The sequence below is a fragment of the Anomaloglossus baeobatrachus genome, chromosome 3, assembly GCF_048569485.1.
Source record: "Anomaloglossus baeobatrachus isolate aAnoBae1 chromosome 3, aAnoBae1.hap1, whole genome shotgun sequence".
NCBI classification, from domain to species: Eukaryota; Metazoa; Chordata; class Amphibia; order Anura; family Aromobatidae; genus Anomaloglossus; species Anomaloglossus baeobatrachus.
Window position 1 is genome coordinate 44,869,179 of NC_134355.1, and position 25,635 is coordinate 44,894,813.

Consider the following 25,635-nt stretch of genomic DNA (forward strand, 5'->3'; position numbering starts at 1 on the left):
GTAAAAAAGTCACCAAATACTCAACGTGTGCATGAGGCCTAACTTAAAATCTGTAACCTATTATGTGCTAGTTCTAAATTGGATGTGTGACGCCCCTGATCTTATCAGGGTGTCACAGGGAACTGCACCCTTTTTCCTTATCGTGCAGAAGTCACCCTCCATGGTTCTGGGATCCTAACTATTGGTATTGCTTCCATCAGCATTCAAATCCTAGTCATACCTCACACCACACCCTGTCAGGCACACCAGTGGGTGGTCTAGCTGGAAAAGGGCCACCAGCCTAGGGGTCAGGCAGACTGGTGGGAGGGGATAGTCAGTTGAGTAGTAGCCCTCAGAGTGTGAGGAGCTGGGGGAGTTGTAGCTCCCTGGGAGACTTTGGCTAGGTCGCAGACGGTGGTCTGGGACCGGAGGAGTCGGAGACCCGGTCGCAAGGTATTGGAGAAAGCTGCCCAGACTTAGTTTTGGAGAACGGACTGCACCAGAAAATCTAGTAACCGGACTGGTACTGAGCACGGCGGGTACTGGATCCTAGATCAGGGAGTAGCTTCACGCAACCTGATAATTAACCTGTGGAGGATAGTCTCTTTATAAACTTTCCCCAAGAGCTCAGAGATCGAAGGCACCAACACAACGAGGGTGATAGGGCTTTCCAGCTTATGCGGCCCACTGAAATCCCAAGTGTCAGCCATCGAGAGCACAGCTCCCCTATTTATCCATAGGGAGCGGGACCCCGACAGCTTCAGGCCAAGGGGTCACTCAGAAACGTCTAAACACAGTGCATGGAGGCAGGTCCAGACCATCAGCAATACCAATGGGGACGGATTCCCGGACGAGCTCCCCAAGGGCAGCGGCACCTAGAGACTTGGTTTACTCCTGTGTCAGAGTCTACTTAATGGTCGCACCAACATCCACACGGCCTGAGTGAGTACGCTGCTCCCCCTCCTGCGTCCTGCCTGCCGTATAGCCTGCACCACGCTTCCCTACACCTCCAACATCCAGAGTCCCGGGGCCTCCCCTACCCGTGGAGGGAACGTCATCTGGCTGCCCTACTCCATCTCCCCCGGGTACTCCCATCGGCAGCAGCAGTACTCACCTTACCGCGAATCACGGGTGGCATCACGAACACTAATCCCCTGTAAATAGTCCCCTTTTTATTTTCGATTGGCCGCGAGCCCCCGGATCCGAACAGTCCGACTGCTGCAGGGGCGGTACAGATGTGTATGTAATGAGAAATGCTTTCCAATCTCAGATTATGAATATTTAAAGGGGTCTTCCCCTCTCCAATATCCTATCCCAATATATAGCAAGTGTAATAATAAGATTATTAGCAAATACCTGCACTCCAATTAGAAATGTAGTATAGTTCTCCTGATATAGCCATGTCTCTTAACTCATGTGCAGTGCATTACACTAGCTTAGGTATCCTTAGTTACGACCACTAATATAGAGACAGTTAGTTGCTTGTGGTGATAACCATGGAAACCTTAGCTGTAATGCCCTCCACATGAGGTAAGTGACCGTGACGTGCCCACGGGGTCTCTGGGGTTACTAGTCACCGGGCCGGGGTTGATTTGGGTTGTGACAGCGGCCAGGCCCGGTTCCGTGACCCCGGTGGTGTCAATAAAAAATGGGGATTATGCGAGTAGTTGTTCGTGATGCCACTTGTGGTGTGTGGCCAGTTATTAGCCACCGCTGCGGAAAGTCTCTCTCTTCTGGGGCAGATGGTGACGCAGCTCGGGTGTTGCAGCTCTCCACAGGTTGAGCTAAGCCCCAGGGAGGATGGGAGTGTTAGTCACCTATGGCACAGGGCGTGATGATGGGAGCGCCAGCAATGATAGGACGACACAGAGGATGCAGTTCAAGTTCTTTACTCACTGAAGTCACACTGCCTTTGCAGTGTCGGGTCCCGCTGTGATCGGCTCCAGCTGATCACGGATAGTTCAGAGGTCAAGGCCGGTGTTTCCTTCTGTGTGTCCTTTCCAATGGTCTTCCCTCCACTCCAGCTTCTGGGCCATGGAATGGGTCATGGGTGCCTGCTGCACTCCCCGCGAACCCTGCAATCCCCCTTCTTCCTAAGAACCCGGGTCGAGCCTCCAGCTCCTGACCACGGGCGCCTTTCTGTGCAGTGTCTTCCGACGGCTCTTCCTGAGCCTGACCTGGGGCTTGCTGCTCCTGGAGCTAACTAAATGTTGTTTGAGATGGCTCCTCACTTCTCCTGCAGGTGCCCCGCCTACTGGGTTGCTGAACTAGTGGGCAAGAGGTCCCATAGCTCATGATGGCCACCCCTGGCACCTACCCTGGCCCAGTCCCAGTAACACAGCTCCCGATTTGTGTGTTGGATGTGTTGTGGTGGTTTACCGGCGATGACCTCATCCGTATCTGAGATTAATACTGCACCCCGGGTGAGGTGTAATACCTTGTGGCGCTTGAAGCCGCAGGGGCGCCAGAACAGCTTATCAGGAGAGCTATACTACAATTCTAATTTGAGGTAATTACTAATATTGTTATTATTGCAGCTATTACACAATGGGATAGGATGTTGAAGATGGGAATACCCCTTTAATGATTCAATTCATTACCAGCATGAAGGGGTCTTTCTAGTTCATATTATTAATGGCGGCTGCTATGGAGCCTGGAAACTACAGGGGCCCATAGCCGAATGTCCCGACACCCTGCCTGGTGTCACTGTTTATACGCCGTGAGGGGATTTGTATGGAGCTCTAGGTTAGCTACATATCCAGTGGCCAGTTATAGCTGACACTAGCTGGTAACGGCTGCGATCGGAGCTAACTCTTTAGATGCCTTGGTGAGCAGTGACTGTAGCACTTAATCGGTTAGTAGGGCGACCTCTGTTTTAATTGCTGACTTTCTCCTATACAAGAGCTTTAGATTTATGATGTATCGATGCATATATTGGTGATCTTTTTCTGAAAAACACTTCTCTTTGCAGGTAAAGGTGATGTGTTTGGTGACATATTCTGGAAGGAGACCACCCTCGCTCCATCTTGTGCCAATGTCAGAGCTCTAACGTACTGTGATCTTCACGTAATAAAGAGAGATGCCTTACAGAAAGTCCTGGAGTTCTACACTGCCTTTTCCCACTCCTTTTCCCGAAACCTTATTCTTACCTATAATCTGCGTAAAAGGGTGAGTGCAACTCTAAATTCTGTCTAGAACTTATCACGGTGATGACATTATATTATTACATTACTGTTCATCACAAGTATGTCTGCACTATAGAGATATCGGCTTGTGCATAAATCGGAGTTGTGTAAGACGCCAGGATAGAAATACGGTATATATTCAAAACTTACTTTTACTAATAAAGATTAAAAAGAAGCAAAGCCTACATTCAGACCAATATAAAGAGACTAGAGGTAATATTAACCTCATGATAACCGTGGGGGAAATCTCTAACCACATCCATATAATTGTATACAGTGTAATATTAGGTAGTACAGGATGTCAAAATGTATAGGTGCCACAAATCAACAGTGCTTACAAGGAAAAATGGTTGGATCTCACCCAATTGAAACAGTACTTAACGTTCCAAGGAGAACCATGGGGAATAAAGACAGGTTACATCAGATAAACCCTGTTATGCCCCATGTTATAGACCTCACACTAACAATGGCAGTACCCAAGTGTCCTTAATCCCTCCTGACATATTTCATTCTCCATCCTGATCCTTAATTCCTCTGGCGCATTTTCTTCTCAATCCTGATCCTTAACCAGTCCCAAAGCTTTTCATCCTCCATCCCAAAACTTAATCCCTCCCAACACATTTCATCTTCGATCCAGATCCTTGGCTCCTGCAATGTATTTTATCTTTGATACCAATCCTTAACCAGTCCCAAAGCTTTTCATCCTCCATCCCAAAACTTAATCCCTCCCAACACATTTTTTCTTTCTTTGATCCATAGCCTTAGCTCCTGCAACATATTTTATCCTAGATACCAATCCTTAACCAGTGCCAAAGCTTTTCATCCTTGATCTTGCTCCTTAATCCCCCCCCAACGCATTTCATCCTTGAGCCCAATTCTTAATCCCTCCCAATGTAGTTCATCCTTGATCACGATCCTTAATCCATCCCTATCCTTAATCGCTCCTGATGCATTTTACCCTCGATCCTGATCCTTAATCCCTCCCAACACATCAGCCTCGATCCTGATCCTTAAGCAGACCCAAAGCTTTTCATCTTCGATCACAATCCTTAACCGATCCCGATCCTTAATCATTCCTGACGCATTTATTCATTGGTCCTGATCCTTAATCCCTCACGACACATATCATCCTCCATCCCTGATCCTTAATCTCTCCTATGCATTTCATCTTTGATCCCAATCCTTAACTAGTCCCAAAGCTATTCATCTTTGATCTTGATCCTTCCTAACGGATTCCATCCTCAATCCTGATCCTTATTCAGTCCCAAAGCTTTTAAACCTTGGTCTTAATCCTTAATCCCACCCAATGCACTTCATTCTCAATCCTGATCCTTAATCCTTCCTGACTCATTTCATCTTTGATCCTGATCCTTCATCCCTCCTGATGTATTTCATCCTCGATCCTGCTCCTTTTACCCTCCCAACGTATTTTATTCTCAATACCAATCCTTAATCCTTCTAGGAACACTTCATCCTTGATCGCCGTAAAATTATATCAATGTGGTTAAAGATTTTCCCACGGTTATCTCATATATGAGGTTAATATTATTTCTATTCTTGTAATATTAGTCTGAATTTAGGCATTTCTTCTTTTTCATCGTTATTACTTTTTATTATCTGCTTCTCTACAGACCTTGACACACTTTGATACTTGAAAGATATGATACCTTTATATTTGTAGGCGTAATTGTTGTTTTGCTGTTTACTTTACATTGCTTTTTATACTGTGTCATTCAGTCTACAGACATTAACTGCAGACGTCAAACGAATTGCACGTCGATTTTCCTTTCTTCCATGTGCAGGGAATGATCATTGTGTTGGCTTAAAAAATCATCTCGCCCTACAAACAAGCATTTTACTTGTTTATTGGGCAATTGATAGGAATACACCTTCATGATTATAATGGGTCCTTACTTTCTTTCTTATATGGGAGGTAGCAAAGGGCAGATAAGTGCTTTGCTAGTCATAGGCCTGATGGATGAGTCCCCAGGCTAATAAAGGGCTCTGTCACTTTAGCGAGAGCCACGTACCCTTCATCGCTGCCTCTGTACATTTTGGTTCAGCCATTACTGTTATTGCAACTTCACTGCTGCTTGGTTCACATGAATAGGACTGTCCTGCATTACTATGTCACTTGAGTCACATGTTGCAGGAGACCTATCACAGTCGCCTACGCCCTTTTTAAGTTGTTGGAGCCTGTTCTCCCATGCCGATGATAGCTTTATGTGATCCCGGGCCTGGTGCTTTGTTATCCTGTTGCTGGTGAACTTCTGTGTGCGGTTTGGTGTGTTGTGGAAATACTCTTCTTGTCTGATTATTTCCTTCCTTCCTTTAGTTTTCTCCTGATCATGTTGTAACGCTAGTCACTACCTTACAGATAGTAAGGACAGAGGGGTAGTCAGGAAAGCCGGGGTCTGGTATAAGGAGGACACATATGGACAAAAGGGGGAAAACAGGGGCGTGGTCAGGTCACAATCCGAGGGTCAGAATACCAGGAGAGCACATAGTAGATAAAGGGAGAAAACAGAGACGAGTTACAACAGTTCGGGGTCAGAAAGCCAAGATCAGAACACAAGCCAACACACAAGCAACAGCAACACTGCAGAGCCAGAAGGTACAACTGCTGAGGTTCTATGGGGGAACATGCTCAGTAATGAAGCTTGAGCAATCGCTAGAAAAGTGGAATAGCTGAGTACCCAGCACCTCCCACAACTAATCTGGACTTCTGTGTAGTGAATCAAGCTGCCCGTTCAGTATCTAAGGAAGGCACCGCAGAGCATCTCCTAAGGTAAGATGCTCTGCACAAGGAAATAGTAGAAAAAGAAGCCAGCACTATTCCATACTGTACTAATTAATAAATGGAGATTTTTGGCAAAAAATTGCAATCCTTTGAGCCACATTGCCTCGCCAAAGCAAATCTCCGTGGGGCAGTCCTACACTAACACATTTCATTATGATCAATGGGTGCCATGCGGCCTCACACATTAAAAGCAGAACTAACCCTTGATTCCAAACAGCACCTGTGAAGGCCACCTGCAGTAGTCGCCCCAGGGACATCACTCCACCTTCAGTGATGCCACAGGGTCTTCTTTTGGTATTTCTGGCAACAGGTATGTCGGTTTTGTATGAATATGAGTCGTGACGCCATTCACGGTTTGCGGTTAGGGATATGGGTGACCGCCACTGCAGTTTTAACGAGCGTCTGGGGCTGATGGAATCTGCAGTCGGATGGTGTGGCCTCCCAAGAGTGAGGCTGACCCCAGGGGCTCGGGTGTGTAGAACAACAGGTCCCAAAATAACTCAGTCTCAGTCCGGAATGTCTTTCAACTTGGTTTTACTCACTTTTGGATGGTTTTGTGAGGTACCCGGGCGATGCTAGATTAACCAGGTGAAACCAGGTTTCCTTTAGGCCGGTCTAAGGGTAAACGTTAACTCGCCTTCCTAGCACTTCTTGTTTCGGATAACCCCTGACTTGAAGTACTGTGGGATTCATCCAGGGAAGTCGCTACTGCCTTTTCTCCCCTTTTTGGCCCGTTTGCCGACAGCGTGGACCAAGTGAGATGGCTCCAGGCTCTATCCCCCCTTATGGGCCCCCTCGTTGTTGCTGAGGCTCGGACTCTAGATGGTTGGTGAGGGACTTGTAGTTCCCCTCACCGGCAGGTTTAGCAGATCAATAAATGGACGTCTACTTTAGGGACCTGTTCCCCGTGTGTGCCTAGTCACCAGGATCCCCGTACTCGATCGACTGACTCCCTCAGCATTTTTCTGACTGACTGGTAACTGTTCTCCCCCGCTAATGGCTACTTCACGTGCAGGGTCTGACTAGCGTGTGCACGCGCCTGCGTCTCCTAGCAACCGCTGCGCTCCACTAACAGACTGGCTCACTCCCCTTCTTTCCTGACAGCCTCTGCAACTTTAGCTCCCAGCCCCTCCACTACACTCCTTGGCAAGAATTGAAGGCCAGACCTCTCCAGGGACCGCCCACGTGTCCCATCTAATGGTGTGGGAGACCTGGTTGCTATGTGTCTGTGCGTACACACCTCATTCTGGCCTTTGGAATCACCTGGAATCACTGTCCCAGCATGGGTGCAGTACTCAGTGGTGCCTGACCAGGTCGGGGGCGCCACACACCTACCTGATGTCTTTTCAGTCCTGTACCTATGACTGAATCATGGGTGTGGGTGGGACAGGCTCAGGCAAGTGCTGCTCGGATCAAAATAGCCTGGAAGACAGGGCTGATGGCTGAGTGTGAACAGCCGCCACTCGCCAAAATCAGACAGATAGAATGAGCAAAATAGGGTGCACGGCCTGGTGGAGGCTAACCACCTGCCAAAAAAAAATTAGAAAAATAAGCCAGCACTATTCCATACTGTACTAATTAATAAATGGAGATTTTTTTGCAAAAAATTGCAATCCTTTGAGCCACCCTGCCTCGCCAAGGCAAATCTCTGTGGGGCAGTCCTACACTAATGGTCCAGTCACACTAAGCAACTTTCCAGCGATCCCAACAACAATAGGGATCGCTGGTAAGTTGCTAGGAGGTTGCTGGTGAGATGTCACACTGCGACGCTCCAGCGATCCCACCAGCAACCTGACCTGGCAGGGATCGCTGGAGCATCGCTACACGAGTTGCTGGTGAGCTCACCAGCAACCAGTGACCAGCCCCCAGCGCCGCGTGGAAGATGCTGCGCTTGGTAACTAAGGTAAATATCGGGTAACCAACCCGATATTTACCTTGGTTACCAGTGCTCACAGCTACACGTGCAGAGAGCAGGGAGCAGCACACACTGAGCGCTGGCTCCCTGCTCTCCTAGTTACAGCACACATCGGGTTAATTACCCGATGTGTGCTGCAGCTACATGTGCACAGAGCAGGAGCCGGCACTGACAGTGAGAGCGGCGGAGGCTGGTAACAAAGGTAAATATCGGGTAACCAAGGACAGGGCTTCTTGGTTACCCGATGTTTACATTGGTTACCAGCCTCCGCAGAAGCCGGCTCCTGCTGCCTGCACATTTAGTTGTTGCTGTCTCGCTGTCACACACAGCGATCTGCGCTTCACAGCGGGACAGCAACAACTAAAAAATGGCCCAGGACATTCAGCAACAACCAACGACCTCACAGCAGGGGCCAGGTTGTTGCTGGATGTCACACACAGCAACATCGCTAGCAACGTCACAAAAGTTGTTCGTTAGCAGCGATGTTGCTAGCGATGTTGCTTAGTATGACGGGGCCTTAACACATTTCATTGTGATTAATGGGTGCTATGCGGCCTCACACATTAAAAGCAGAACTAACCCTTGATTCCAAACAGCACCTACCTGATCTCTTTTCAGTCCTGTACCCATGACTGATCCGAGCAGCGCTTGCCTGAGCCTGTCCCGCCCACAGCCATGATTCAGTCATGGGTACGGGACTAAGAAGACATCAGGTAGGTGCTGTTTGGAATCAAGGGTTAGTTCTGCTTTTAATGTGTGAGGCCGCATAGCACCCATTGATCACAATGAAATGTGTTAGTGTAGGACTGCCCCACGGAGATTTGCCTTGGCGAGGCGGGGTGGCTCAAAGGATTGCAATTTTTTGCCAAAAATCTCCATTTATTAATTAGTACAGTATGGAATAGTGCTGGCTTCTTTTTTTTTTTTTTACAAGGAAATAGTGTCACTTCCAGATTTGTAAGCGGCACAAAGCATCTCCAGGTCTGTAAAATACTCTGCGCAGAGGAATCGTGACACACATATTGTTTATACCTCTGTGAGTGATTGCTGTGAGTTTGAGTTTTGGTCCCCCCCATCTATTTAATTCTGTAGGATTAATCACTTCTGTCCCGGCCCTTTCCTGGGTGGAGGGAGGGGGGCCACTAGACCGGGGTTGTTCAGAAGCTAGGGCAAAGAAGGCAGCCCAAACATTGTCACCTTCAGGTGTATCCTTGGGATCAGGGTCAGCGAGGGTTCCCCAAGCCTGAGGACCAGTTTAGGCTCCCCTGACCATAGTGATGCCGTCATATCCCATAACACTTAACATTTGATCTGTGGGATCCCCAGGATAAACCGTCAATATCAAAATTGCACAAAAACGACCTTTAATAGATACTAAGCAGACTTAATATGTTAGGAAATATGATCTGATTCTTTTTCCCTGAGGAAGGAGGCAGATGAGTCTCCGAAACGCGTTGGAATTGACCTAAATAAAAGAACAATTTGTTATATTCAAGCTCGTGGTTTTCTAGCGCGGCATAAAACCCGTTTTTCCCCAGTTTTTATGTGGAAGTATTATTTGGCATTATATTTCCTAATTAAAAATTAAGGTAAAAATTCAGATATACAAGTGTTTCTCAATAAATTAGAATATCCTCAAAATGTTAATTTATTTCAGTAATTCAATACAAAAAGGGAAACACATATTATATAGAGTCATTACACACAGAGGGATCTATTCCTATATATTATACAGTCATCACACACAGAGGGATCTATTCCTATATATTATTATTCCTATATATTATATAGAATCATTATACACAGAGGGATCTATTTCTAGTATTTATTTCTGTTGATGATTATGGCTTACAGCCAATGAAAACCCAAAAGTCATTATCTCAGAAAATTAGAATAATTACCACAAAACACCTGCAAAGGCTTCCTAAGCATTTAAAATGGTCCCTTAGTCTGGTTCTGTAGGCTACACAATCATAGGGAAGACTGCTGACTTGACAGATGTCCAGAAGGCAATCATTGACACACTCCACAAGGAGGGTAAGCCACAAAAGGTCATTGCTAAAGACGCTGGCTGTTCACAGAGTGCTGTATCCAAGCAAATTAATGGAAATTTGAGTGGATGGAAAAAGTGTGATAGAAAAAGGTGCACAAGCAACCGGGATAACCACAGCCTTGATAGGATTGTTAGGAAGAGGGACATTTATTGAGATGCACTTGCATATGAAATATAATTCTAAAAAAAAAAAATCAGCTAACAATGTTGAGGGGGTGGGAGCTACCTTGCTTGTATCCTAAAGGCCCCGTTACACGAGTCGATTCATCGTGTGATCGCATGTGCGATCGCACCCGTCCCCATCGTTTGTGCGTCACGGGAAATTTGTTGCCCGTGTCGCACAAAGTCGGTAACCCCCGTCACACGTACTTACCTTCCAAACTGTGGAACTTCCGCTGTGGGCGGCGAACATCCTCTTCCTGAAGGGGGAGGGACATTCGGTGTCACATCGACGTCACTCAGCGGCCGCACGATAGAAGCGGAAGGGCGGAGATGAGTGGGGCATAACATCCCGCCCACCTCCTTCCTTACGCATTGCCGGCGGCCGCAGGTAAGCTGTAGTTCGTCGGTCCTGATTTGTCACACATAGCGATGTGTGGTGCCTCGGGAAAGATGAACAACCTGCGTCCTCCACAATCAACGATTTTTTGAAAATGAACGACGTGTCAACGATGGACGATAAGGTGAGTATTTTCCATCGTTAACGCTCGTTCGTTGGTGTCACACGCAACGACGTCGCTAACGATGCCGGATGTGCGTCACGGAATCCGTGACCCCGGCGATATATCGTTAGATATGTCGCTGCGTGTAACGGGGCCTTAAGGCTCCTATTCTTCGGGACCACCTCTATTAGGTGACCCATAACCACCTGCATGGGCGGCTTCTATCATTTTGGATGAAGACAACTCAAAGATTTCTATTGTGACGCCCTGGACTAGTCATCTCGTCACAGGGTTCTGCACAATCTTTTTCTCCCCGTGCAGTGCTCAATCCCCCATGGTTCTGGGTCCCCACCTTGCGGTACTGCCTCCACCAACATCCACAAATCCTAGTTACACCTCGCACCACACCCTGCCAGTCACACCAGTGGGCTGCTAAGCTGGAATAAGGCCGCCCACCTAGGGGTCAGGCAGGGAGGTGGGAGGTGACAAGTCAGTCAGCTCCAGGGGAGGAAAGTGAGAGGAAGCTGGGAGATGGAGCTCCCAGGGGAGAAACAGACTAGGTCGCAGACGGTGGTCTGGACCCGGAGGAGTTGGAGACCCGGTCATGGGAGATTGAGTCTGGGTGCTTGGCTAGTCTTGGAGAATAGCCAGCAGCCGCAGTTCAATAGCCGGGCTAGGACCGAAGACACGTTGGGGTACATGGACCCTAGATCAGGGAGAAGCTTCAAGCAACCCGGCAATTAACCTGCGGAGGACATGGGCCTATATGGACTGTTCCCACGAAGCTCAGAGATTGGGGGCACTAGCGCAACGAGGGGGATAGGGCGTTCCAAGCAAAGCAGCCCACTGAAATCCCAAGTGTTAGCTCCTAAGAGCAAGCTCCTCTGCTACTCTTAGCAGGGAGCGGGGCCCGGAAAGCTCCAAGCTGACAGGCCAACTGAACACTTTAAAATGAGGTGCCAGGAGGCAGGCCACAGACCACCAGGCAGTACAGCAGGGGATGGAACCCGGACGAGCTCCCCAAAAGTGTAGCGGCACCCAGAGACTTGGTTTACTACGTTTTAATCGTCTGCTTCTGTTCTGAGTGAGTACCTGATTAACCTGTTTAACCAGTGGGCCTGGGCTCCACCTGAACCCCACACCACCTTCCGGGGTCCCGGGGCCTTTCCTTACCCGTGGAGGGTAACGTCATCTAGCTGCCCCACTCCATCACCCCGTGTACTCCCAACGGCAGCGGCGGTACTCCATATTACCGCACACCACGGGTGGCGTCACGAACTATATATCTCCCCTGTAAATACCCCCCTTCTTCATTCGGGTGTGACCCTTAGCCCCCAGGTCTGGAGACCCTCGAGCCACAAGCATTGACATCCGGATCCGAGCGGTTCGACCGCTGCTGGGGCGGTACACTATTTTCACAGCTTTTTTTTAGATTTTTTATTTTTCCATTTTCTAATTTCTTTTTACACTTTTATATTTAGATTATTACGTAAGCTTTTATATACTGGAGATCTAAAAAAAAAAGGACTGTTTCTTTTTTCCCATTGTTGTGACTCATTGGTGAATATGAGAATTGTCTGAAATAAAAAAAAAAAACCTTCTGTTCATTGTTTTAAAGGTGAGATTTTTCTTCTGTTATTTTTAGACAGCAAAGGAGAAAAAATGTAATTTCTGTCACTAATAGGATGTCAAGAGAGCAATTGTGAGCTTCTGCTGGAGGTTAGGGAATGAGTCAGAGGCCTCGCTGTGATTTATGCCTAAAAGCCCAGCTGCACCGAGGGAATATTTGGGATCGGACATTTGTACTGTGCATGGGACGATGGGATGAAGTGGTCACGAGAGGCACCGAGGTCAGGTGTCATAGTTCCCTGTCAATCTAGAGCGGGTCAGAGGGTATCTGTTATTTCTGACATTTCCCTGATGAGATTTTTTCCTGAAATTACCAGGAGGCTGTGGATTTGGTGCCATCTAAATGTTACAGCTCCTGATCCCACCATAAAAGATAACAAAGCAGCAAAATAAAATATAGTAAAAACCAAATACATAAAATAACGACAATAAAGAAGCAAAATTTAATAGCAAAAATAATAATAGCTATCTGACATGTCTTTAATACAAAGACATAACTTAAAGGGGTATTCCCGTCTCCAAGATCCTATCCCAATATATAGTTGGTGTAATAATATTATCAAATACCTCCAATTAGGAATGTAGTATAGTTCTCCTGATTAGCTATGTCTCTTACCTCATGTGCAGGGCATTGCAGCTTAGGTATCTATGGTTACGACCACAAGCATCTAACTAACTGTCACTATAGGCGTGGTCGTAACCATAGATACCTAAGCTGCCATGCCTTGCACATGAAATAAGAGACATGGCTATATCAGGACAACTATACTACATTTATAATTGGAGATATGTGCTATTATTCTTATTACTACATATTGGGATAGGATCTTAGAGATGGGAACAAGGTCCAGGGCGCAAATGTAGAATATGTAAGGTTTTAGTTTATATTGGGTCCGTCGGGTGATAGGTTCCTTTTAACCCCTTTATTACCTAGGACGTGTATGTATGTGTATATATATATATATATATATATATTGTGAGACTGTGACCGGGGTTATCTATGACGGCCGGTATGTCTCGCCCCGGTTGTGCTCACTCCATGATAGAAAGTAAATCCACTATAGGGTTAATGCTGTTTCCCTACAGGCTGAAGGAAGGGTTAAATAGAATCAGGAACGAGGGCAGGTGTGCCGGGTGTGGGGGAAGTGACCAGAACTTCCTGAGCCCTCTGCTGGAGAGGCACATGTATTTTGTTATGGACTTTTTGTTTGGACATTAAAACCGTGTGCTGTGAACCTTGATGCCTGGATCCCGTGTCTTCTGCTGCGCAGCCGACCGTGCTACCTCACATATGGTGGAGAATCGGCGGGCATGACAGCCGGTGAGGTGTAGCATCCATCCCTGGTGACCCAGCTGCGCATGTCCTGGATTCGAGCGGCTATACTACAGCCCAAACCCGGCGACGCCATGGAGGACATACTAAAGCATTTGGCTCAGGCTAATGCACAGCAGCAACAGACCAATGCACACCTGCTCCAATCCTTGCAAGTGCAGGAAAAAAAATTCCAAGAACAGATGGATCAGGCCAATGCACGTCAGCAGCAATCCTTGCAAGTGCAGGACAAAAGGCACCAAGAACAGATGGAGCAGGCCAATGCACGTCAGCAGCAAGCCTTGCAATTGCAGGAAAAAAGGCACCAAGAACAGATGGTTCTCCTGGCCAAGTCGATCCGTGCCGGACCGGCAGCAACAACCCCGGGACCGGGTGACGACGGCAGCGTCCGGAAAGCGGTGAGACAAGCGTTGCAAAAGATGACCCCGGGTGATGATGTGGAAGCGTTCCTGGCGGTGTTTGAGCGGGTGGCCGAGCGGGAAAAGCTGCCGACCCCGCAGTGGGCTGAGGTATTGTCGCCCTATCTGACGGGGGAACCCCAAAAAGCGTACCTGGACCTCTGTGCCGAGGACGCCATTGACTATGTGACCCTGAAAGCCGAAATACTGGCTCGGTTGGGGGTGAATACCTATGTACGGGCTCAGCGGGTAAATCAGTGGTTCTATGAGGAAGCCAAACCCGTACGCTCCCAGGCCTATGACTTGTTGCATCTTGTAAAAAAGTGGTTGCAGCCTGACACTCTGAGCCCGGCGCAAATGGTGGAAAGGGTAGTAGTGGATCGTTTTGTGCGCACTTTACCCGTCACCGTTCAACGGTGGGTCGGACAGGGTGACCCGAGTACCCTGGACCAATTAGTGTCCCTGGTAGAGCGGCATGTGGCTACGCAGGACTTGATACGGGACACTGAGACTTTGCGTACCGCCCGTCGGTCCGGCCCCTCCAAGCCTAGGGCCAAGGACCCACCGCTGACAACGGTACAGGAGTCCCCTACCGTCCCGTCTGAGGCCGCGGCCGCCATTCCTGAGGTCCGGAAGGTTCTGTACCCTAAACGACAACCCGTCAAGGGGGTTTCCGTCCCCATTAGATGTTGGCGGTGCCAGCGGGTGGGACATATGGAAGCCCAGTGTCCACTCACCACGGAGCCCATGGATTGTGGGGTTACCCGGCGGGGTTCAATGTATGCTCAGGTGGTGTGTACCGCTGACCTGGTCTCCCCAGAGACGGAGCCCCACTTGTGCCAAATACAGGTGAATGGATGTCCGGTTACAGGATTGTTGGATTCCGGAAGCTTAGTGACCCTTGTGCGATCCACCTTGAGAGCTAAAGTAAAGGCCACAGGACGCACCGTGGGGGTGGTTTGCATACATGGGGACCGCCGCGACTATCCCACGGGGATTGTCACCATCACAGCACCTTGCGGTCAGGTGCAACATGAGGTGGGACTTCTTAACACTCTTCCTTATGACGTGATCCTAGGAAGGGATCTGCCCTATTTTTGGACTTTATGGAGGGGGCCCCCTAAGTCCCCTCAGATATTGGTCGGTCCGGGACCTGAGCCCTACAATCCTGAATCCGGGACACCTGCCGTAGGGGTCACCATGATAGGGACAGAGTGTGAACCCGATAGGTCGCCCCTAGAGGTATTGGCAGGAGAGGCTGAGACGGTCGAGCCCATCCCGGAGTTGGAGGCGTCCCCGGATACGTTTGGGACAGCCCAACTCCAGGACCCTACGTTAATACATGCCCGGAGTCGGGTGACAGTAGTTGACGGGGTGGCACAGCTGCCCGGTGCCCAGGTAAGGTACCCCCATTTCGCTCTTAAGCAGGATTTACTCTACCGGGTAGATGAAATACGGGGCGTAGGGGTAGAACAGTTGGTGGTGCCCCAGCCGCATCGCCGGCGGGTCCTCGACTTGGCTCATAAACACCTGATGAGTGGCCACCTAGGGGTCAAGAAAACGCAGGAGCGAATATTGCAAAGGTTCTATTGGCCCGGGGTCTTTGGGGAGGTAAAACGGTTCTGCGAAACCTGCCCGGAGTGTCAGCTTACTGCACCCCTGACCCATTTTCGCAGTCCGTTGGTACCGTTACCCATTATAGAAGTCCCTTTTGAACGGATAGGGATGGATCTGGTGGGGCCCCTCGTAAAGTCCGCTCGAGGGCACCAACACATCCTAGTGATCGTTGACTATGCCACCCGGTATCCCGAGGCGATACCTCTCAGACATACTGCAGCAAAGCTTATAGCTCGGGAGTTGTTTGCTGTGTTCTGCCGGGTGGGATTGCCCAAGGAGATCCTTACGGATCAGGGGACCCCATTCATGTCTAAAGTGACCAAAGAGCTATGCCGGCTACTCCAGATCAAGCAGTTGCGTACGTCTGTGTATCATCCTCAAACGGACGGTTTAGTCGAGCGTTTCAATAAAACCCTGAAAACCATGCTAAGAAGGGTGATTTCAAAAGACGGGAAAGACTGGGATATGATGCTTCCCTATCTGATGTTTGCCATACGAGAGGTGCCACAGGCATCCACGGGGTTTTCGCCTTTTGAATTGTTATACGGGCGACATCCCCGGGGATTGTTGGACCTGGCAAAGGAAACATGGGAACAAGAGCCCACCCCCCATAAAAGTGTGATTGAACACATTTTGGGTATGCAGAACCGCATAAGCGCGGTCATGCCAATTGTGAAGGAGCATTTACAGGAGGCTCGGGCCGCGCAAAGCGGCCGCTACAATAGACAAGCCACCGTGCGGACCTTTAAACCCGGGGATCGGGTGTTGGTATTGATCCCCACGGCGGAGAGTAAATTCCTGGCTCAGTGGCAAGGCCCCTACGAGATAAAGGAAAGAGTAGGGGTGGTTAACTATAAAGTATTGCAGCCCGGTAGGCGGAAACCTGAACAAATATACCATGTCAACCTATTAAAACCTTGGCAGGAACGGGAAAGCCTGATGGCTGTTTTTTCCCCACCTCCCTCCTCTTCGGGTCGTTCACATCCGGCTCCAGCGACCTCCGGAGAGGACGAACCGGAAGTAAGGATTGGAGAAGCCCTCACCAAGCAACAGAGGCGAGAGGCCAGACGGTTGGTTCAGCAGAACCCCGATGTCTTCTCCGAGCTGCCCGGTAGGACCAGTCTGATACGACATGATATTGTCACCGAGCCCCACCTGAAGATACGCCTGAAGTCATACCGGGTTCCGGAGGCTCGACGACAAGCCATATCGGAGGAAGTAAAGACAATGTTACGCCTGGGGGTCATCGAAAAATCCCGGAGTGAATGGGCTAGTCCGACTGTCCTAATACCAAAACCCGATGGCTCCTTAAGGTTCTGCAATGACTTTAGGAGATTGAACGAAATATCCAAGTTCGATCTCTACCCCATGCCCCGGGTGGATGAGCTGATTGATAGGCTGGGACAGGCGCGATATTTTACCACGCTCGACCTGACCAAGGGGTACTGGCAGGTGCCACTAACGGAGTCCGCCAAGGAGAAAACCGCTTTTGTTACGCCTGAGGGTCTCTTCCACTATGTTGTCTTGCCTTTTGGGTTACATGGCGCTCCGGCCACGTTCCAGAGGTTGATGGACTTAGTGCTGGAACCCCACCAGGCGTATGCATCAGCGTACCTGGATGACATCATTATTTACAGCTCCGATTGGCAGACCCACTTGGAACAGGTACAAGCGGTGGTGGACGCGCTTCGAACAGCCGGATTGACAGCCAATCCCAAGAAATGTGCATTGGGACTCACGGAAGCCCGCTACTTGGGCTACGTGATAGGCCAAGGAGTGATTAAGCCCCAAATTAACAAGGTTGAGGCGATCCAGAAGTGGCCTAGACCCCTGACCACGAAGCAGGTTAGGGCCTTCCTGGGTATCGTGGGGTACTACAGGAGGTTTGTAAAGGATTTTGCGGGACTATCAGCCCCCTTGACGGACCTTCTCAAAGGCAAGAAGTCCGTCATGGTGCGCTGGACTCCGCAGGCCGAGGACTCCTTCCGGGCCCTGAAGGAGGTCCTGTGCGGACAGCCCGTTCTGGTCAACCCTGATTTCCGGAAGGAGTTCATAGTACAGACTGACGCCTCGGAGATCGGCCTGGGGGCAGTGCTGTCTCAGGTGGTTCAGGGGGAGGAACACCCCGTCACCTTCTTAAGTAGGAAGCTCACCCCTCCCGAGCGGAATTATAGCGTAGTGGAGAAGGAGTGCCTGGCGATCAAGTGGGCCTTGGAGTCCCTACGCTATTACCTGCTGGGACGGCAGTTTCGCTTGGTGACGGATCACTCTCCACTGGTCTGGATGAGGTCCGCCAAGGAACGGAATGCCCGGGTTACCCGGTGGTTCCTTTCTCTGCAAAACTTCCGGTTTACGGTTGAACACCGGGCCGGTAGGTTGCAGGGCAACGCCGATGCCTTGTCCCGCGGCCCGTGTTTGATGGCGGGAGTTCAACCCCGCACGCTTGAACTGAGGGGGGGGGTATGTGAGACTGTGACCGGGGTTATCTATGACGGCCGGTATGTCTCGCCCCGGTTGTGCTCACTCCATGATAGAAAGTAAATCCACTATAGGGTTAATGCTGTTTCCCTACAGGCTGAAGGAAGGGTTAAATAGAATCAGGAACGAGGGCAGGTGTGCCGGGTGTGGGGGAAGTGACCAGAACTTCCTGAGCCCTCTGCTGGAGAGGCACATGTATTTTGTTATGGACTTTTTGTTTGGACATTAAAACCGTGTGCTGTGAACCTTGATGCCTGGATCCCGTGTCTTCTGCTGCGCAGCCGACCGTGCTACCTCACAATATATATATATATATATATATATATATATATATATATACACATATACATACAGGGTGGTCCAAATGTAGGTGGATAGTATGTGTAATAGAGTTATCAAACATGGTGTAAAGTGAAACTGACTCAGTTGCCCTTAGCAACCAATCAGATTCCACTTTTCATTCTTCACAGATCCTTTGGAGGATGAAAGGTTGACTCTGATTGGTTGCTAAGGGAAACTGAGTCAGTTTCACTTTACACCATGATTGCTAACACTACTACACATATTGTCCACCTACTTTTGGACCACCCTGTATATATATATATATATATATATATATATATATATATATATATATATATATATATACACAGTACAGACCAAAAGTTTGGACACACCTTCTCATTCAAAGAGTTTTCTATATTTTCAGGACTCTGAAAATTGTAAATTCACATTGCACATTGAAGGCATAAAAACTATGCATTAAAACATGTGGAAGAAATACTTAAAGTGTGAAACAACTGAAAATATGTCTTATATTCTAGGTACTTCAAAGTAGCCACCTTTTGCTTTGATTACTGCTTTGCACACTCTTGGCATTCTCTTGATGAGCTTCAAGATGTAGTCACCGGAAATGGTTTTCCTACAGTCTTGAAGGAGTTCCCAGAGATGCTTAGCACTTGTTGGCCCTTTTGCCTTCACTCTGCGGTCCAGCTCACCCCCAAACCATCTCGATTGGGTTCAGGTCTGGTGACTGTGGAGATCAGGTCATCTAGCGTAGCACCCCATCACTCTCCTTCTTAGTCAGATAGCCCTTACACAGCCTGGAGGTGTGTTTGGGGTCATTGTCCTGTTGAAAAATAAATGATGGTCCAACTAAACGCAAACCGGATGGAATAGCACGTCGCTGCAAGATGCTGTGGTAGCCATGCTGGTTCAGTATGCCTTCAATTTTAAATAAATCCCCAACAGTGTCACCAGCAAAGCACCCCCACACCATCACACCTCCTCCTCCATGCTTCACAGTGGGAACCAGCCATGTAGAGTCCATCCGTTCACCTTTTCTACAGACACGGTGGTTGGATCCAAAGATCTCAATTTTGGAGTCATCAGACCAAAGCACAGATTTCCACTGGTCTAATGTCCATTCCTTGTGTTCTTTAGCCCAAACAAGTCTCCTCTGCTTGTTGCCTGTCCTTCGCAGTGGTTTCCTAGCAGCTATTTTACCATGAAGGCCTGCTGCACAAAGTCTCCTCTTAACAGTTGTTCTAGAGATGAGAAGGTGTGTCCAAACCTTTGGTCTGTACTGTATATATATAATATATATATATACAACCTAAGTTGCCTCCCTCCAGTTATAGCAGACTCGCACGGTAAGCTCCGCTGCCATGTACCATGACTAACTTCCTGTGAGAGCCGGCAGAGCGTCAGCACTCACAGGAGATCAGCATTTCTGCTGTACTGAGCGATGCTGAAGCATCACTCTGATCAGCAGAAGCGATTGGACAGTACAGGCATAAAGTCCCCCTAATGGAAGTAGTAAAGTCAATAAAAATCGTAAAAAAAGAGTTTTAAAAAATAAAAAAACCCCTATAAGTTCAAATCACCTCCCGAAAATAAAGCAATAAAAATACACATAATTGGGTTTTGCTGCATTCAGAAATTTCCGATCTATCAAAATATAAAATCAATTAATCTAATCGATAAAGGGCTTAGTGAGAAAAAAAAATTCCAAACTCCAAAATTACATTTTTTGCATGCCACAACATTGCATTAAAAAGCAATAACAGGCGATCAAAGCGTCACATCTATGCAAAAATTCTAAAATTAAAAACATCAGCTCAAGACGCAAAAAATAAGCCCTCACTGAGCCCCAGATCCCGAAAAATGGGAACGCTACGGAGCACGGAAAATGGTGACAAAAAGCGCAATTCTTTTTTTTTTTTTTTTAACAATTTTTTTTTCACCACTTAAATAAAAGTAAAACTAGACATGTTTGGTAGCTGCGAACTCGTACTGACCTCAGAAATCACACTGCCAGATCAGATTTACCATATAGTGGACACTGTAAGTAAAAAACAAAAAAAAAAAACATTGTGCAATTTCATTGCACTTGGACTTCTTTTTTGTTTTTCAGTCCAGAATGTGGTAAAATGAATGATATCATTCAAAAGTACAACTCGTTCTGCAAAAAAACAAGCCCCCATATGGTAAGATTGATGGAAAAATAAAAAAAAGTTATGGCTCTTGGAAGAAGGAGAGGATAAAACTAAAACGGAAAATCGCCAGGTAGTGAAGGGGTTAAACAATATTTGATTTTCTGATGATACATTCCTTTTAAGACCCCCTTGTACCTGGCACTTCAGGAGTATAATGCTGTCTAATTATACATCTCACCATCAGGGAAACTAAGTACAGCAATACATAGCGGTGCCCAGAGATCATACGTCTTGATCTGAGCCGCGGTAAATAAGCCGGAAGTGTGTAATCACAGGAGAAAGATTCTTTTTCTGCTTTATCTCACGCATCCGATGTCAGACATATTGAAATAAAATGCATTATTGATGCTTATCGTGCCGTATACCTAGGTTTTATGACATTACGGCGCACAGCGAGACTTGAGACTGCTCAGCAGATCTGCTTTACTCCTTTAAGACGGCAAAACCTGCTCATCATAATTGTAGAACGGTATTACTCATTCACTTTCATCTAATTTCAGCAGATTGCCATGCTAAAAATCAAAATGGTTTTATACCCTTTGGATTCAAGGTAATGTTGTCTCTGATTATAGTCATTAACTTTCCATTTACTTCTCCATCCCGCCCAGACCTCCATGACGACTTCTCACAGTCCCCTCTTCTTCTCAGAGTTGGCTGTCCCTCTTAGTGCACCACACAATAGGAGTGGTCCCTCAGTGACCCCCATAGTAGTTATATCCCCCTTATGTTCCATAGTCCTGTGTATCCCTCTCACAGTAGTGGTAGTCCCCACACAGTCATTCTGCACCTGGATAGGTTCGCCAACAAGGGCCCAGGGCCTGAAGACAGATTCTGGTTTCTTTAATGTCTAAAATTGGAAAACCCTTTTAATTTCCACTGGGTAGTCTAAAAATCTTTGACACCTTATTATGCTCACAGGGCCACAGCACACAGAAAACCCAGAGGGGCTTGTCTGAGGAACCACACCTGGTTTTCACCAGAGCCTCTAATGGTGAGGGTGTTATACTGCAGGTGTGAGTCCGGGTGCCACTCGGGAAGACTGGTGCTGCAACAGCTGACCCCAGGGGTACGGTAGAGACAGATACAGGTAGAGTTTCAACAATGGCAATAGGTGTCGGCGTTTCAGACAGGATGGTTGGATAGATGGATGGATGTGGCAGCAGCAATTGGTGAGGATACTTTGCGGCAGTGGGTATCATGGTTGGCAGCCTGCGTGGCAGCTTGTAGCAGCAGCGGAACACTTGGGATAACAGCAGCAGTGGATCGGCAGAACATTAATCAGCAATAGCATATACAAGCAGCAGCAGCAGAGACAGCAGCAGCAGTGCTAAGGACCTGAGAATTATCAACGTATGAAACTCATTGCCCAGGCACCTCCCTTAAGGAAAAGGTGCTTAAAATACCTGCAACCTCTCAGCTGACCTGAGAGGTACTTCTGGGTCAGGGTATGCTGGCCCTTTAAGAAAAGAGGTGTGGCTGCACATGCATCCTTTGGGCAGAACCAGGAAGCCTGTGAAGTGTACACAGGTTGTGGGAGACAGCAGGACCAGGGACAAGGCAGCCACCGCAGGGAGTCCAGGCAGGTGAAAGAACTGACGTCCCCGCTGGGGGAAGGGGGCAAGACAGCGCGGGGACGCCAGTATGAGCATTACACACCTTTCTATCTGCTGATTATTGATACTAAAAAAGCAGTTACAAGAGCAACAAGTATTGGGCCTGATTATACTGTAATTTTATGCTTTATATTTGTAAATCGGTGAATTGGTATTTTGTTTTTTTTGTGTCTTAGTCATATTTTACAATGTATTTTGTTTTGTTTAAATTTTCTTTTACTTTTTTTTCTGAAAAAGAATTTTTATCAGCACAAAAAATAAATCAATAAAAACTAGCCATGTAATCAGAAGACATCATGATCTCTGGAACCAACTGGTAACGAATAACAATATCCGCTTCACCCCAATAACTAGGAGTGATGGGGAATCTCAGAAGGCCTCTGTCTAGGTCAACTCAATATTACTCCATTATGGATTGAACTCTGATAGACTCTCAAGAATCATAAAGTTCAAAGCTACAGTCTCATGATCAAGAAAGCTAGCAGACCCGGGCCGGTCACAGGTCACATTCCATGAAAAATATGATTTTCATATATAGTAATGACCATAATAACAATAATGTAATAACATATAAGACTCCTAATCCAATTCATCCCATTCCTCTAATAAACCAATTCAACTTTGCTTATCCATTATTGCCTTAAAACTAGCAGCATGATGATTATAATGATCCCGAATAAAAACATCTGTCCTACCACGTGCCCCTGAATAAATAATTGACCTTCATTGTGTTCCGTGCACAAAATATGTGTGTCCCCCCTATACTGTCTAGTCTCTATATTGTGCACCCCTCATCACACTTCCCTCCTCGGCATACTGTCCGCTTTTGCTGTGCCCTCACACCTGTCCCTTGATTTAACCCTGTCTCTATACCATCTCTGCCACACATTACCCGGTCCCTATTTTGTGCCCCTCACATTTTTCTTCCCCATACTGTCTCCTCACACTATACCCCTCAATAGTCTCTTCACACATCCCCCTCTGCTAACTCTTGTGTCTTCTCACATATTCACCCTACTGCATTCCATACTGTCTCCTCACACATCCCCCCTCTGCTAACCCTACTGTCTTCTCACATATTTACCCTATTGCTCTCCATACTGTCTCCTTACACATACCCCCTCTGCTAACCCTACTGTCTTCTCACATATTTACCCTATTGCTCTCCATACTGTCTCCTTACACATACCCCCTCTGCTAACCCTACTGTCTTCTCACATATTTACCCTATTTCTCTCCATACTGTCTCCTTACACATCCCCCCTCTGCTAACCCTACTGTCTTCTCACATATTTACCCTATTGCTCTCCATACTGTTTCTCCCACATTCCTCCTCTGCTAACCCTACTATCTTTTCACAAATTTACCTTATTGCTCTGCATAATATCTCCTCACACATCCCTTCTCTGATAACCCAACTGTCTTTTCACATATTTACCCTATTGCTCTGTATACTGTCTCCTCACACATCCCCCACCTGCAGACCCTACTGTCATCTCACATATTTACCCTACTGCTCTCCATACTGTCTCCTCACACATCCCTCCCTCTGCTATCCCTTCTGTCTTCTCAAATGTTACCTTATTGCTCTACATACTGTCTCCTCACACATTCCACCTCTGCTAACCCAACTGTCTTCTCACAAATTTACCCTATTGCTCTAGATACTGTCTCCTCACATGTCCCACCTCTGCTGACCCTATTGTCTTCTCACATATTTACCCTATTTCTCTCCATACTGTCTCCTCACACATCCTCCCCACTTCCCATACTGTGTCCAAACATTTAATTTATTCCTCTACCTTACTCCGCAAATCTCCCCCCTCTTTTATTGCAAGAAAGCGCTTACCACACCAAACTTCTTAGTGCCAGCGAGTTTCGGCACTAACGTAATCAGATAACCGGATCGCGCTGCTGACGTCGCCCTGACCCGTCAGTTCTACAATAGTACAATTGATTGCTGGGGGCCGGCGCACTACATCTTTTCTGAGCTTTTTGTCTTTTTAGCAGTAGTGCCAACTATAGCCCCACCTTACAAAAAAGCACACAAACAATTCACAGAAAATTTAAATTTTGGTTATATTGATATCATAAAATATTTGAAAGAGAAAAGGCCCGGCCCTTGATGCCATTCACTAGGCCCGACACAGCATATTCTTAAGTGTTTCTTTAAGAGCTTCCTTTACGCAGTCACTCTTGCATTTTCTTCTTACTTTTAGCTGCCATTTGACTTATCTGAGAATAATACATCCAAATCCGATTACTACGTGAGTAAATGTGATTTTAAAGGGCCTCTGACGTATATAACTAAACATCACTTTTCGCAAAGAGAACACAGAAAATAATATGATAAGCATATTTATAACTGTATAAATAAAAATAACCCCGCGTGCCACGAGCTCCGTGAATTTTAATTTTAATGTAATGTCAATAAATGTCAGATAAAACCATTAGCTGAAAGCATTCAGAAGTGAGGTCTCCAAAGAGTGACATTGCCTGAGCGAAGGAAGGATTACTCGCGTGTCTACTCTATTACGCTGATTACTTACCTGCGACAGCCATGATGACGTACGACCTTCAGACACAATAGGTCACTCCATGTTCCTGCAAATGGCACACCAGTCGCCACTTAAATAGAAATGTACGTTGTGTGACAGTACGGTTGTATCTCCATACTAAATGTACAAATTTGCCTTAAATCATGGCTTTTTTGTAGAAACCGTGCCACACTTACCCGTCGGTTGTGTCTGCCCTATTCACTTGGATCCGGCTGAGTTGTAATACCAGATTTAGCCCATGAAGAATAGTGGCGCTGTTTCTAGATTAAAGCTGCCGTGAAAAAAATGGATAGCACGCGAACCAGTGTTGTTTAATATGGCAGTGCAGATGAACAATTACCATCTTTTTCGGATTATAAGATGCACTTTTCCTCCCAAAAAATTGGGTGGAAAATGAGGTGTGTGTCTTATAATCTGAATGCACCTTACCGGGAGGTGGTGGAGAGGGGTCGCAGGAAGCAGGCGCTGTGCTGGGGCCTGTGCGGCGGGCTGTGCTGGGGCCTGTGCTGCGGGCTGTGCTGGGGCCTGTGCTGGGGCCTGTGCGGCGGGCTGTGCTGGGGTCAGTGCGGCGGGCTGTGCTGAGGCCGGTGCAAAGGGCTGTGCTAGGGCCTGTGCAGTGGGCTATGCTGTGGCCTCTGCGGCGGGTTGTGCTGGGAGCTGTGCTCAGGCTGCTGTGGCGGACTGTGCTGGGGACGGTGCAGCAGGCTGTGCTGGAGCCGTGGAAAAGGCTGTGCTGAGGTCAGTGTGGCGGGTAGGCGGTAAGGCTGGGGCATCCTGAAAATGTTGGTTGTGTGGGGTTCAAAAAATGGCGCCTGGAGGCAGCACGTGCGCAGATGGAGCTCTCGGCTCAAGATCTCATCTGTGCACGTACCGCCTCCGGCCCATTGATCTCCCGTAAGCGGACTTAAGGAAAATGG

General features: G+C 47.6%; 1 protein-coding gene across 2 annotated transcripts in view; it reads left to right on the top strand.

The window, feature by feature from the left end:
• The window catches only part of KCNH1 (potassium voltage-gated channel subfamily H member 1), a 421,045-nt gene that overhangs the window by 268,812 nt on the left and 126,598 nt on the right, over positions 1-25,635 (top strand). For both annotated transcript variants that reach the window (XM_075339163.1, XM_075339164.1), the window contains one exon: positions 2,951-3,147. In XM_075339163.1, the coding sequence (XP_075195278.1) occupies positions 2,951-3,147 (197 nt within the window). The remainder of the gene's footprint in view (positions 1-2,950; positions 3,148-25,635) is intronic.